This window comes from Pterocles gutturalis, unplaced genomic scaffold (assembly GCF_000699245.1).
Source record: "Pterocles gutturalis isolate BGI_N339 unplaced genomic scaffold, ASM69924v1 scaffold4089, whole genome shotgun sequence".
Classification (NCBI taxonomy): Eukaryota; Metazoa; Chordata; class Aves; order Pterocliformes; family Pteroclidae; genus Pterocles; species Pterocles gutturalis.
In genome coordinates, this window is record NW_010132975.1 from 60998 (window position 1) to 76823 (window position 15826).

A 15826-nucleotide genomic window follows, 5' to 3' on the forward strand; every position below is an offset into this window, starting at 1 on the left:
AACTTTCCAAAAGTAGCTTTAATGTCCCTATTTCAAAGCAAGTACTGATAGTTCAAATAGATTTTTTTTTGTTAGTTTTGCTCTCTCCATGGACATCTACCCAAAGGCTGGTCAAAATATAAACTCCTAAAAAACTACTGATCACAGCTGCATGTAAAAAGGTCTTACACAGTACAGGCAGTTTGGTCTCCAAAGGTGTCACCTTCACAGGCATCTTGGAAGCCCTCACAGTGACTACCAATGACCAAACTATTTGGATGTCATCCATACAGAAAGTAACTGTACTTGTTCCATGCTTTCATAGCTTGCACCCAGAAGAGGACCTGGCCATGCCTTATACCCATAAAGATTTGACCTAAGACTATAAAGGCAAAAGCAGAGCTCCTTTTTAACAGCTGCTCTCAAGGTGCTTGAATATATATTGCTTGGCACTGAAACCAGGGGCATCTTTTTCATGTTGATAATGAAATCTTCTCCCACATTTTTCTGTGCTCCTACCTATACATCTGTACACACAGAGACTTCTCCCACAGGTGACTGAAACCAAGTCACCTGCTTTCTAAGGAGACAAACACCCACCCCACCACCAGCCCAAACCAACAAAACCCAACTGTCTTGAAGGATAAAATATAACAAACTGTGGGAAATGTGCAAACTAGAGTCTGCAGGAATGTGTCTGAACAAATCAAGTTATAGAAATGAGATTAATGTTGCAAAATCAAAGTTTAATCATATCAGTTTACAGTAAAAGGAAAATGTTGACCCCAATTTCTTCTCTTGCTATATAGACTGAATTTAACACTCATCTCCCAATGAACTGTGTTGATAAATTGTATTTGAGGGGCACTTGAAAGTTTATGGATGAACTTAAGAGACTAGCTCACAAGGAAAACAACGATATTACATTCAGTGTAAGATTTGCATAACGTGGAGTATTGACTCCTAATAAATGCAGGTATTACAATTATTAGAAACACACTCTAGATAGTACATATAAAACAAAATGATCAGTAGAAGTATTATGGAAAGAGGCAGTGATATGTGACCACACAGCTGAAGACACTCTCCATAACACACATTCAAAAGCGTGTTACATTAAGTCTGCACAGGTAGCCTTAACGTTTCTAAGTTTTCTATGCTTGGCTTTGCAAGGTTGTTATGTGGATAACCACAACACCTAGTTCACATAAACTAAATAATAAGATCCATTGTATGAAGTATCTGAGAGTTACAAGGGTTAAAACGGTGCTGCTGCTGCCTTACTGGTATTAATGACCTATAACCCTTTTGAAAGCACAGAACTCAAGAAAGCTGCAGCCAGCCTTTCTAATGATGTGTAAGACCTGAAAAGCTTACTGGGAGGTTTAAATTATTGGAGTTGAGTAACAGATGTGGATTATCAGTTTTTCTTTCTGCTAGCCTGATAACAGAAGTTTTCATACTAAGAACTTGAAAGCAGACATGAATTCCACTTTCCAGTTACAAAAAAGCTGAGAGCTGGCTAGTAATTATGCACTATCTCTTGAAGTCCTGCCACTTCTGAGACACTGTGCCCCTCAACTGATCAGTCAAGCCAAGTTCTGCACTGGGATTTGATGTCATTAATGCTAAAGGCAAAGTGCAAGGTGACAGGAGCTGGGAAATGGAGGAAAAAGCAGCAGAACCAATAATTAAAATAATTTAAGAAATAATTAGTATATTAAATAATGTTAGCAAAATAATGAAGAAAGATCAGATATTTTAGTAAAGACTCAGAAGCTGATTTGTTAGGGTGTATTTGTACAAACTGAATTGCTTGGAAAAGTCTGTGCCACTTACTGAAACTGTTGAACTGGGAGTGTTTGTTCCATATCCAGATGAAGGAAGGGAGGCCAAGGACCAGCGGCGTCCATCCGTTCTGGGGAAAAGTGATAAGAGAAACTGCTGTCAGGGATACACTGTGGCTAATTCTTGGAGAAAATAAGTATTAGCCCCCCACTCCCAATCTCTTAACCTCATGTTTCTATTAAAGTCTCCAGTTATTCAGATAAATCAGCTATCCTATGACCTTTGTGAAAAGGCAGCCAGGGTAAGTTTTAAAAGCAAAAGTAAGTGACCTTGGAAAAAACAAAGCAAATGGGCATGAGATTCCTGCATTAAGTAGATGCTTCATAAATGTTACCAGTTGTGCAAAAATTGGAGCTTCTAAAACAGACAAATGAAATCAGCTCATTTCAAACTTATTTGAAAAAGACAGACGTGCCAAAGATAATTACTTATGCACTTCCTTGTCTTCCAAATAAAGCTTAAAACTGAGGGAAAAAAATCATATTAGATCAAGAATCAACTGAAAGCAGATTCGTTTGTTCACCTAGTCAGAAGGCATTCTGCCCAGCACATCGCCTGACACAGCTGGTGAATTAAATCCACTGTAGCAGATCTGAGCAGAGCCAAGGGGCCCACTCGAAATACAGAGGAGCCAGAAACCACAGAAATCTCACCTAGTGTCTCTTTCTTCTCTAGTCAATATAATATTAGTAGTTACTTCCCTATCGTAGCCAAAGAAACACGACCATCAGGGAAAATAGCCAAAATATCCTGGAGATACGGCAGAAAAAGTCGTTTTACCAACATTAAAACTGAGGAACTATACAACCGCTTGGAGAAGAATCAGTATTGCCCTCCCTAAAACCCTCTTCTCCCCTCCCAACCCGCCTCAGTGAGGATGGAAACTGAACTACATTCAGCTCAGTCTCACGGCACTTTTTCTGCCTCTGATTTCACATCAGTCTTGGACGCACTGTGTGTCCCATAACGGACAAATGTGTCCTGCTGCAGGATGGGATGGGTGTTAAAGAAGTCTCTTCCTCACATCAGTTTCCATTTCCTTGCTTCTTTTATTACATCAGATTATCCGTAATGGGTCATAAAGTGAAGCTGAATCAGAACAGTTCATCGTTCTAACTTTGGAAAGATTTGGGGGTTTTTTGGTACACGTAGATACACTACATTTATGCAAGTGCCTTATAAAATAGGATGTTTGCTACATGTCTAAAATAGTGCTCAGTGCTTATAAAAAACTCAGCTGTTATCATCTTCACAGTAACATTTCTCATCCCACTACCCACAGCCATGAAGCTCCATCTTCAGAAAAAAGATCGACATAAACGCCTGTTTATATTTTGTCCAGATCTAGTTCCATTTATTTTCAGGCACTGATACACACCACTCTTCTTTGCCATCTATCTTAGAATGAGAGGGAAATAAACTCACTGTTCTACATCACTGAAAGAATATTATGACAAAAGAGTTTTTAAAAAGAACCATGCTTCATGCATTTAAAAAAAAAAAATCAAGCTGGAATGCAGATTTCTATTGCATGCGTATGTTATAGCTAAACCCCATTTAGCCACAGGTGATGTTTTCTTTGGCAAGATGTAAATGTAAAAGAACAATCTCAAAAAATTACAACAGGAATGAAATTCCTTTCTTAACCCTGAAAAACAACAAATGTCAGCAAAGTCACTGTATGATGTGGTCAGCGACTGAACACAAAACATCAATGATCTTCATTTCTTCATTCAGCTTCTTGTAACGTTCTGGGGTATTGGGGAAATATTTAGGTCAATGATTCAACCTCAATTTGGACCCTCAGTCCCAAAGCAAAACTGTATGTTCCTGCCTTCTCAAGCAGTAAACAAGAAGGCACAAGTCACTCATTTTTTGCAAAAGAAAAGCCTAATCCCTTTTTTATGGAGTTGCCTGAACTGTGTATTGAAATTACTTTAGAATGTTCATTTTGACAAAGTAAAAAAAAAAAAAAATAAAAAAAACCCACCAAAACAAACAAACCCACCAAAAACCACCTTTCTCAATTAGAAAATTACAGGATACCTCTTCATGCTTGGGCTATTTTGTGCTGATGCAGTCTAGGCAAGCAATGTGCTACGCAGTCAGGACAAGGCATAGTCTAGGCAGAAACAACTGGGACAAGAGTGGAAATCTTCCAAATCAAAGGCAATGGGAAAAAGACTTAAAAAGAAAATTCCTCCTTCATTTATGCAAAATATTTCTAAGTTACTTCAGTGTTTTTCTAATAAAAATCTCTTTAGAGAGAGACCTCATGCAATATTGCTTCAGGAAAAGATACTTGGAAAGAAATTTTTAGGTGTTTTATTTTATTTATTCTAGATCCTTTGCTAGCACAATAACAATATGCAAACAACAATTTTTGCCTTTAAAATGACATTTTAATTCATTAATTAAAGAGGTATTTTTATGGCAGCTAAATGTTATTGAATGAACAGTAGGTCAATTTCAAAACAAGAAGGTGTGAGAAGAACAAGGCATCTTCTCCAGAGAACTGCCTGTTTATCATTTTAAGCCAAAACACTTTTGATTACCAAAGAACAGAAGCTGAATGCCTAAACGGGGTTATAACAGCATGAACTTGTTAGGGACACAGGCTGGGCTGCACAGAAGCACAGTTCATACACACACACAAACAGCAGCAATACAAGACACGTTACCTGTCTGCTCTGTGTCCATGGCTGTATGGAAGAAATTGTACAATGATAATGAGAGGGAGAAGTAAAAGATGCACATGTGATTTCTGAAAAAAAACCCTCATCTTCTGTTACTGGTGTTCCACTAAGAGCAGTTTTAGTGAATATGGGCAGAATTAACCATCCATTTCCTTATTCAAACAGGAGGATTCCTGAACATGCTAACTTTGTGGCTATGACACCATCACTGAAAGGGTGCCTAGCAAGGGATTTATGATTAATCACTAGTCAAACTAAGGACAATCTTGCAGTATATCACAGTGAAATTGGCTTCACAATAAAATGAATTTTCCAAATGTGTTCCCTACTTTGTCCCAAGAATCAACTCATCAGAGGGCTACAATGAAAGAAGAGAAATCACAACGGATATTCAAACAGGATAATAAACGAAGAAATTATACAGCAATAAATAATTTCTGTAATGCCAACAGGAAGAAATCAGGTATGAATCATCTCTTAAGATCCACACAACACCGATCAAAAGGGCACAGTGAAATATCCATTTGTCTGGGGTAACAGAGCACCACACTTTCAATTACTTAATACCATCATCTAGAAGTTACTGTGATACCACTGTGTGATAATCTAATAAACACGTATTGGTAGTGCTGGCATAGCTACTCAGAGTGTAATACAAGTAGAAAATAGAAACAAGTTTCTAAAACAAGCTGTGCTTAAGTGTTCTTTTCAATGACAGAAAAAGTGCAACATGCATGCTGTAAAATGCACCACAGTGCTCAACAGGACAGACTTAACCTCTATTCATCTATTTCTTTAAAAATTAGACTTAGGAAGTGGAAAAGGATGAAAGGGCACTCTTCTGAGTTTTATTATTAAAACATTTATTTTCTGCTTGAAATTTTAGAAAGCAGTGATACTGACACACCAATTTAAAACACAATGTTGAAGAATTACGTTAAGTTTTGACAATTGCTTCAGCTGGAACTTTCACAGTACCTGAATATAGGAGGAAAACTGGTAAAAATTCAGTTGACAGAACCTATTGAATACACTCAGATCAGGCTCAGATACCTCTTTAAAAACAAAGGTGGATGCCATGAGTCCATTTGAATTGTTTCACCAGCAGGTAAAACACTAATTTTTGCCTCTGAGGCAACAGGAAAATACATATCCAGCCTGTCACATTTTACATACTATTATGAAGTTTTTTCTTAAGTGAGACCTGAAGACCAAAGTCTACTTCAAACAGTACTGAAGAACACCAGGTCTTCTAGAAAATCACCTCAATGGAGAAATGCTCCAGGATTTACTTGCAATTCAGATACAGGGTGTACCTTATGTCATCAAATCCTAACCCTTTATTCTGCTTTGAAGTTTTAAGACCTGTCCTCTTTCTAGCTAGTCCTCAAGCTAAATCTGTCATTCTCAGAAAACTCACTTCCTCTCAGGATGATCACACGTTGCCTGTTCTTAGGTCATTTTAACTCAAATAGGGTTTATTGTAGCCGAGGCAGAGTTTAGCAAATCCAAAATTATCTTCCCCATACTTGAATCCAATAATCCTGGTACCATGCCCAAACCCTGATCTGGATGTCTCCTTTTTTTTTTTCCCCTTTTCTTTATTTCTCCACAAAATTTAACTTTCTGTATTATTATCCATCCCTGCCTACCTGCTAGGATATGACATTCGATACACCATTTGTCTGCTTCTCCCAGCTGTCTTTATTCTTTCTGTCCTGTTCCTTACACTAAATTTATCACTACAGTATCAGATTTCTTTCCACCAGATTAATACACGGCATGACCAGCATTTCTCTAGCATTCGCTGCAGGACAGATGATAGCTTCACTTTCAGGTCTCTCAATGCTGCTGCTCAATTTCAATTATCAGCTATTTTCCTCATTAGAGCATTAATGTACTCTTGAGATCAATGCCCAAGACAGTAAAGAAAACTAAGACGTTGTAACCAGTCAGAAGGCAGTGAATAGTTGTACACACAAACTAGTGCACACCTAATGTTAGGTACGTTTATGTCTTTGTGCAGACATAGCAAAGAGGATCAGTACATCTTGAACACACCTCAGTTACTCAGTGAGAACAATGTCTAGGACTACAGCTAAGATATGATTATCCTAACCATAACTGGTTTTAATGCCATGATGACTAAATTATTTGCCATATCATATGCTCTACATGTCATCCCTGTGGGAGAACATTGCCTCCTCCCTAGGCAGTATCGACTACTTAATTTACTTTATCTTCTTCTATGTCTGAAAAACACCTAACACATTAGGTGCTGCCAAGATTAAAATAAAGTCAAACAAAGTCATATAAGTAAAATAAAACAAACAAAACAAAATAATCAGAGAAAGCAAAACAGAATCAAAAAACTTCCAACCCATAGGCTATTTCTAAATAAAAGCATATATACTACTTGCTTGCCAGTCCAAAGAGAATAGATCCTGCCTTACCTTCGGGCAGGAACAAAGGAAAAATGAGCAGGGGCACTGGGAGAGAAGTTCCTGGGACTGTCCAAAGGGCTGCTACCTGTTTGAGAAAGTGAAAAACATCCAAAAACATTTCATTCACAGTTGCAACAAATGGAATAAGCTTTCACTGTGCAGAAGGACTTTCAACTGCAAGTTGTAGTCACAAATAATTGAAAATATGGAGCTCTGAGTCTTTGATCATTTGAGCATTATTTTGATAAAGAAATGTTCTGATACAGACGTATGAGTATTTTCCCTCCTTTCAAAATAATTTACAGTGCACATTTTCTTTCCTACCTTCAGGTAAGTAATGTATCACACATATATAACATAGTCTCTTAATATTTCGCAATAATTTCTATATACAAGCTGTTCCTAACATTTCTCAATGAAAAAACTGAGTTAGAAATGACAGTTTCAGAAATAATAAATAGTAAGAAAGTATTTCTTCACAATGTATGTCAAGGATGAATGGAAAATTCACTGAGGAAAAGAAGGATATACCAAAGGAACTGCACGTGACAATTAAAGGACTATACAACATGTAAGATGATCAAGCTATAACGTGTCATCGTTCACCCTAATCACCACTTTCCTGAAATAATACTTCTACCATGAAAACTAAAGTTCCAGTGAATTTCTACAGCGATGAAAAAATAACACTAAATTTTCAGTTGGCACAAGAACACTTTCTCTGGGCTTTGTCACGCGATGTGTAAGCATATGGCTGGTAAGCGGTATATTGCAATGTATTTTATTTCAAAGTAAAAAGCAGCCATTTCACAGAAAGCCCTTCTGAAAGCCAGAATCATTTACAGACTAACTGCAGAAACCTTTGAAAGTTATGGCTGAATTAGAAGCTTCAGGTCAGCAAGTGTGCTTTCTGTCGGGCACATTCTTAAGTGGTTTGGTCTTTCAGATTTTTAATACAAGCACAAAAGAGAAACTATACATAGCAAACATGCCAACAGCAATTTTGTTGTGCGCAGATGATAAAATAACATTAAAATAAGAGCAGGAAAACCAAACAGATACTGGACAAGCAATGCACGGCAAGGTACATACCTGTGGTCATCAGAAATATTTTCAAATTTAAATCCCACATAAAATGGATTTATTTTAAAAGTCATGTTGAAAAGTTAAACACCAATGATGAGTCATCTGCAAAAGACTTGCCTTTCTTTTGGAAGAAGCACTAGGTGCCCAGCTCACCTCCCAAGCCAGCACTGCTGGCGAGGATATGGCCCCATCCAGCACAGTACTGCAGCTTATAACTAAGTTGCATTAATTTCAACCCAAGTTATTCATACACCTTAACTGTTACACTGAGCAGAAATGCAGTATAAGAACCGTGCTCAGTTGAAGGCAACATTTACTCACACTTCAGCTATATAAATGGTTCACAAAAATCTGCAGTAGCATCTCTCCACAACTTCTTGTGAGCAAGGTGCGTGCACACCTGGCAGGTATGCCTGGGCAGGCAGGGAGGAGGAGAGGGAGAACAAGCTGGTGCCTTCTGGGGTATGAGGATGGCCACAGCGCAGCACAGGCCAGCAAAGTCCATCTGGTCTACAAGGGGAAAAATAGCAGCTGGTTGAGAATAAAGCAGCCCCAGGCTGATCTAACATGTGTCGGAGGTTGATGAGAGAACCGGAGAGGCAGGTGAATTCCAGACCACTCCACAATCCGCTTCAGTGGGAGCAAACTAAATTAAAAACAAGGGGTTTGAGCAACAGGTCTGTTTTCCTTTGGCTGGGTTTTCTTTTGCATTGTTAGTTAAGAATTAACAACGAGTTCACAGTGTAATATAACACAATGCAAGTCTTCACCTAAAACTGGATACCATTTAACCCAGTATATCCCAAGTGGGAAGGGGACAGAGCAATCAGAAATCACTAACTAGATGATCTTTGGTGCTTCATTTATTAAGCTCGTACTCATTTTAATTCTTACAGTCACAGTGGAAAAACAGAGACATGATGCAGCTTTTGAATTAAGAGAAGTCAGAGTGGTTTGACAGTCTAGATGGCACTGCAAGCTTACAAGCAAGACAGAAGAAGGCTACAATAGCCACAAAATGAACAACTCAGTGGTGCATAAACATGTGCTAGTAACAGCACACAGCTGCAGTTAGGGTCACCGCTCACTTGCTAGCAGAAAGCTAAAGGAGCATTTTAAGTCAGGAGAAAACGCAGCAGGGGTGAAGCCTTTGCATGGTTACGTAGATCTTCTAACAAAGCAAGGAAGGCTGACAGTTTTGGTGGCAATCTTGATCTCTGCCTTCCCATTTTTCAAGCTTTACTGCTGACAAACCCTACAGTGCCAAGATGATGTTTCTGAACGAAAAGCCCATTGCCCAATGCTGTTATAAACAGGCAAGGAACTGTCATTGCCTTTTCACATCTTCATCAATCTTTTGTAAACTTTCCAGATTATGATCAAATAGGATTTCAGAATAACTGAGCAAATTGGGTAATGACAGTTTTTAAATTTTGAAATTAAGTATGTGGGTGTTCGAAATCTTCTGAGCCTGCACAATTTGGTACAGAGATACTACTAATTTTTAAGCAACTACTTTTTCACATTTATATGGCATATTTCTTTCCAGACATTGGAATTTTAATTGGGTCCCCTGTGAGTTGCTTCTACTTTTAAAATGAAAAACAATTAGTTTTTCTATTCAATTCAAGTCTGGGTGAAGCTTTTAAAACAACAACAGGGAGAAGGGGAATTACTACCTTCCCTAAAATTTCCCAGTACTGCTGCATCTGCTGTAGTTGAAGGAATTTTAATAAGAGAAGCTTTAGTGCAATGGTCTCGTTCACAAAGGCTGATTGAAACCCTATTTATTGTGTTCGCAAAGGTAAATTCCCCTGTTGCTCAAGGGTTATAGTTGGCTACTACTGAACCTGAAACAGGCTGTCTCAAGAGAGGCTGTTACACAGAATGATTACCCATTAGGTAAATCAACACGGTTACATGAACGTTAATAATTCAGGCATGAACCTTTACGTTTTCTGGACACAGGAAGAAGGATGCAGCCAAAGCATTTGTACATCTGCTATCTTCAAAATACAAAACTGGACCTTACAGACAATAGATAGGTGAGAGTCTCAGCTGTCATCTACAGACATAACATTCATCAGATAGATAATGAATCCAAAAACTTACACTAGAACCATTTGGTAAAACCTGCTTCTGAGATTTGTAAAAATAAATAAACGCAAAAGACAAAGTTGTTGTGGTCTTCTATGGAGGATGTACTAACATTATTTGCCGAGTATTAACGCCAGCAGCTAAAGATCTTACTGTATGCTACAGAATTAGCTGCCTTCCAGCACATACAAATCTTAAAATGACAAAAATTAAGTGGTGTACCACACTTTAATGTGTACCACCCATCTCAAATACAACAAATGCCATGGTGCACTCACACCATCCAAGAATCACACCCATGAAATGCAGATGTACTCCAGGGCAGGATCTGGAGTTGTGGGTGACATACTCCACCCACTCTAAAAATAATAAATAAATAGAAGCCCTAGTAACAGCCATTTTTCTGCCGCAAGGCAGAACTGAACTTGCAGTGAAAGAGCAGGATAATTTCATTCAGTACCACAGTGCTGCTTGCCAGCAGCTCCCTCCACCTGCCACCGCAGATGGGAGCTGGTGAAGGTCCCAGTGGTGATGAGCATCTACACTGGAAGCCAGCGAGCAACCTGGCTGCCTTACAGTGGTGGAGTAAATGTAAAAACAGCCTGAACCTCCCCATCCAGCTGTAAGAACCTATCTTTTTCCTACTGAATTATAAAGGTGATGTTGCTTCTTTGATTGACTTTAAGCTTTTCATTTTAAAATGTAATCTAACGGTAACTTAGTAATCAACCTCATGCTGTGTATGTGCTAACAAGTGTACTGGGCACACCTTCTCTGTAATTTTCAGGCTAAAAAAATGGATTCAAACAAATACAAACAAATGTAAGGAACATACATGTACACTTTTTTTCCCCTCTGATTTTGACAGAAAAATAATTTAGAATAGAAGGAAAATTTTCAAGCCTGTATTGCTGAAACAGGGCACTTCAAGTTCAGATGACTAAACAGAGTGACTTTCCCCACGAAGTTAACAAGCTGTGGCTTTCTACACCAAGGTCCGAGCTCATTTTCGAAAATATTTCATACAGCTTGAAAACTGAATTATCACAGTTCACATCCATTAGGTGTTCTTGAATCAGAAGTGATTCCGCGGCAGATTTAAAATTGTTTGGATGTACTTTCATCTCAAATGCTGAGATCTCTTAAGTATTACTTTTCCTCTAAATTTTCTAGGATACGAAATTGCCTGGCACCTTATCTGCATGCTGTTTCAGATGGTAAGTGGATCACTGGATCAGTGTTCATTTGGAGGCAGGTTTGCCCAATGGACAGTCAACTGTGCTACATCACACCCACTGGCTTTTACATTACATGCAGAAGAAGAACTCCTGAGGCTAATGCCACCATACAGGACTTGATTTTAGAGCAGTTTCCGAACAAACATTTTAGAAAGCCTCCCTGATTTCTCTGCATCCTTGCTTGTTCCTTTGATTCATAAGCGAGGTTCAGAATGGGCATTAAGAGCATGTTCAAGACAAAAGAGGCTAGGGAGAGGCTCCAGCATTTCTTAGTAACTTATCACTGTATGTGTCTGAGCAAACAGATTGATAGCTTCTGTTCAAATACTAAACAAATATCACAGCCTGTTCTCAAATTCACATCTCATATATGATATTTCTTAAGAAAATATTTCTGACTCTAGTCTAAATTTCACCTACTTTTGTCTCCTGAATAAATTATTTTTCCCAGGGAAGACTCCTAAATATAGTACTGGTAGTGAACTTGAATCACAAGTAATTTATCTTCCTGTGCTCTACTGGCTATTCTTGAAGGTCACAAAGAATGTCCCTTTAATTCATAGTTTTAAATCCCATAGGCAACATCAGAACAAAAAAAAAAAAAGGAAATATTTTACAATTACTGCTAAAGAAAGATGGCATACCACCAATTATAGTTACTCTAGTTTCTAGAAGACAGTCACATACTTATAACAAAAGATAAGCTTGTGAATCCCAAGACAGCATCAAAACCACTAAAACCAATTTTTCATTTTTGAAATAGAGGAGAAAAGCAAATCAAAAGAAAAGAGAATACAAAAGTTTCGATTGTGAACACTTCTGCATTTTTTTTCTGAGCAATGTCCACACCAACATCTTGTTGCAATCTGCCAAACAAGGACACCTCTTTGATATTCTGAGGGGCATCTTTCTGTATCACTTGAGTTACGTGCCTGTACAGCTAATTTAGAATTTGTTAAATCCAATATATATATATATCAATTCTAAGAAAAAAGTAAAAAGCACAACATAACAAAGTGGAGAATCTCTACCAGGAAAAACGCCTTGTTGAAACCAAATTTTACAAAGGTGTCATTATCATAATCACACTCAACAGAATCAAAGGGAGTTTGAAGTGAAAGGGAATTGCCCTACGGACATTTATGGCACTGTATTTTATCTGAGATGCTGAAGCAAAAAGAAAATGGTTTTAATATACTACTTTTAAGATTTTGTTAACATTTTAATTTTAAAATCATGGGCAAATTTAATAAAATAATGTCATTAAAGTAACTTCCCAACCTTCTATGACTGAGCTTTATAGCACCCCAAACAAATACAGCAAAGTTTTATGAAAACTTTGAGTGGTTAAAGATTTCACAGGCATCCCCTGAACAATAACTGTGGTCTTCTTTTTCCTTTCAACAGGCTGGATGTCACCCCTTGAGATGCAACACTCTGCAAACAGAAGCAGATGGCTCCTTCTAGCTGAGCTACTATCGACTTGCTGTTCTTTCTCAGCATTTCCTTAGTTTCAATCTCCAAAAAGTATTTACAGAACATACGGCCATGTAGGAGGAGGAAAGTCTGATTATAATGAAAACAACAGTTACTTGTCTTACATGCAACAGTGATGTGCTTCCAGACAGGCTCCACTGTGGATGATGTCCCACAAATACCCAAGCTGTTTCATGCTACTGTGACTCTGTAACATTCTGTGATTGGTGCCCATTAGGGCCATACCTGAAGCTCAACCACCTTCTTGGCATTTTGAAATATCGAAAACAATGTAGTCAGACATCACCTACCTCCCTCAGCAATAAAAACATCAAGGGAACATGCTGTTCAGGAAAGCTGTTGAATCTGCATGCATGACCCTTTCTGAAAATCTCTAGTTACTGTAGGCTGAAGAACCATTCTTTCTTTTTCTACAGAAAGAACATCTCCACACACTTGACCTCGATGACTAACAAGCAGTTGCCCATTTGCTTTGAAAGAAGCATTTCCCAGTTGCTGCCATGGTAAAACCGGCAGTAATGTAAAAAAGAAAAGGACCCCAATCACCTCACGTTGCTCTAAGTAGCAGGTATAGACCATAAGATGGCACACGGCACAGCTGATGGGCTGCCGGAGGCATACAGAAAACAAGCAGCATGTTTCTTCTCATAAGAACTGCAGTTAAATCACTGTCACAAATTAACTATGCTAGGAGACTCAAAACAAGATATTTACTTAAATGTATTTATTTAGTTTTATTTTGCTTCATACTGCATCTCAGGTTCTTTTGCTGAATTCCCCAGAAAGAGCAGAGGATGGAGATGGTAATAAACTAGAAAGTGCAGAACAGATGAGAACATAAAACATCTATTTTGAAACTATAAGGACATTCTTACAAGTCAGAAAAGATGAAAAACTGTAGTCAGATTAAGTTTCTAAGAGCATATTACTGTGTAGAGTATCGATATGTCCAAACTCACTACAATGAACGCTGACATTTTTCCTAATGATTCTCGGGTCAAGCGGTCCTGGGGAGTTACCTGCGTGTCCATGAAGAGGGGAATGTGGTCGCGGGAGAGTTGGAGATGTGCTGGATGTTACAATCAAACTCTTTCTGTTGCTTGTCCGACAGCTGAAAGAAAGAAAGATAAAGAATAAGGTATGGTCAGATGAACAAAAGCACATAAAGCCAGGACCTTCAGGCACATCTTTCAGCAAAGGAAGAATCTCTCAGTATTTAGGTCAGTATTCCCTCACACTCTCAGCCTTGGTAGTGACCCTGTAAAGAAGTAAACGTACAGAGCCAAAAGGTACTTTGTCAGCAACAAATGTTTTAATACATTGGAAGCAACATAAAAACTGTATCTCAGTCTGCACAGGCCACTAGAGATAGCTGACAACACATTCCTGATTCGCAAAATATGTGCAACTCATGCTTTGCAAATCACACAAAAAGCAGAAAACTGTAAAATACCCCCAGAGGACTTCAGATATTCTTACCAATATCCAACCCAGCAAAGAAAGCTGTTACAATTACTGACTATTACTGTAAGAAACCAGAGCATATTCCTCAGGGCAGAGTTAAAATTACGAAGTAAAGTGTTAGCACAATTCAGCAGATGAGCATGATTACTAACAGAACTTAAAACCCAAGATTCAAGAATCTTTGTGAACACATGCAGCAATAGCGATAGAAAACTCTGCAAACAAGTTTCAGACAAGCCTTCTGCTGAATCAACTCCACTCACTGCCACGACTTTGTTCCAGCAAAGAAAGCGACACTTCTGTATGAGGTAGTTCAGAAGCTCCCCCCCAGCCCAGAGTTTCAGAACTTAGACAAACGAGGAGAAGGACGTGCTCCTCCATTCGCTTCTCAGCCTGTGATTGCTAGCAGTAAACATTTAGCTCTAAAGTTTATAAAAGTAGTTGCAATGGGCAAGTGATATATTTTTAAATCATGGGAGCTGTGAACAAGAGCAACTAGATATTTAAATCACCTTCTGATCACCACTTTTCTTGTTCAAACAGAATAAACCATCCAAGTTCCCAGAAATCTCTCACAACTGACCAAGTGTTAAAGCTATGTACATTTATTCATCGTACCTCAAACTTGCTTTCTAGGTGGCAGAACCATTTCTGCTTACTTCAGCAGTTCTTAAAACCAGTACCTAAAATCATATTGGCCTCGACAGGAGGTGGGAGAATAGACAGGAGAGGGGAAGGCTGAGCAGAGACCAACAAGGAGCTCACGGGCACAGCTCCGGAGGTGTGCTGGGAATCTCCGCGCTGGGTTCCCACAAGCGCACGCAGAGCCTGCTTGCTTGCACAGCTCCGAGTGCTGACGACTGCCTTGGTCCTTCCTCTACCAGCTGATCCTCTGGAGCTACCCAACAATCAACATGCTCAGACTGCCAAGAACTACAATTTAATGTAAAACTATTTTGCTGCCACAGGATACAGTACATCTGACTATTATCATTTGTAAGCTTTTTTTTATTGCTGTTCTATAGGAAACTAGAGAACTCAATGCAGAAAAAAAAATCCAACTGAACTGCCAACTACAATAAACAGTAATAAAGTTGAAGCACCATTAACTGCTATTCAGGCTCTTTAGTGTACTTAAAGCATTCCTCAAAATTATCCAACTGATTCCATACAATCTCCATCTACATTCATGTATTATTCAACAACAGTCCATCCAAAAACTGATTGCCATTGTGCACATTGTATGGAAAGACTAACAGCCTGATTTTAAGAAGCTTAAAATCTCAGTTCATGGAATATTTTAATATATGTTTTCAGTTACTCTATTCCAGTAACTGTCAAAAAAAACAGAATAATCAAACATAAATATCAGATAATCATTATATTTATATTACTAGAAAATCTTTCTCGCAACACTAAAGTCCTGAGTATTCTAATATGTATATTACTATGTAAGAAATAAAAAAAAATCTGTATA

At 38.3% G+C, this 15826-nt stretch overlaps 1 protein-coding gene across 1 annotated transcript in view; it reads right to left on the reverse strand.

Annotated features, from left to right (window-relative positions):
* Positions 1 to 15826, reverse strand: part of LOC104467315 (microtubule-associated serine/threonine-protein kinase 2-like) — a 98274-nt gene that overhangs the window by 51400 nt on the left and 31048 nt on the right. Inside the window, exons 2-5 of the mRNA XM_010081049.1 lie at positions 13905 to 13996; positions 6977 to 7052; positions 4509 to 4529; positions 1819 to 1897 (exon numbers count right to left, since the gene is read on the reverse strand). Of these exons, the coding sequence (XP_010079351.1) occupies positions 1819 to 1897; positions 4509 to 4529; positions 6977 to 7052; positions 13905 to 13996 (268 nt within the window). The remainder of the gene's footprint in view (positions 1 to 1818; positions 1898 to 4508; positions 4530 to 6976; positions 7053 to 13904; positions 13997 to 15826) is intronic.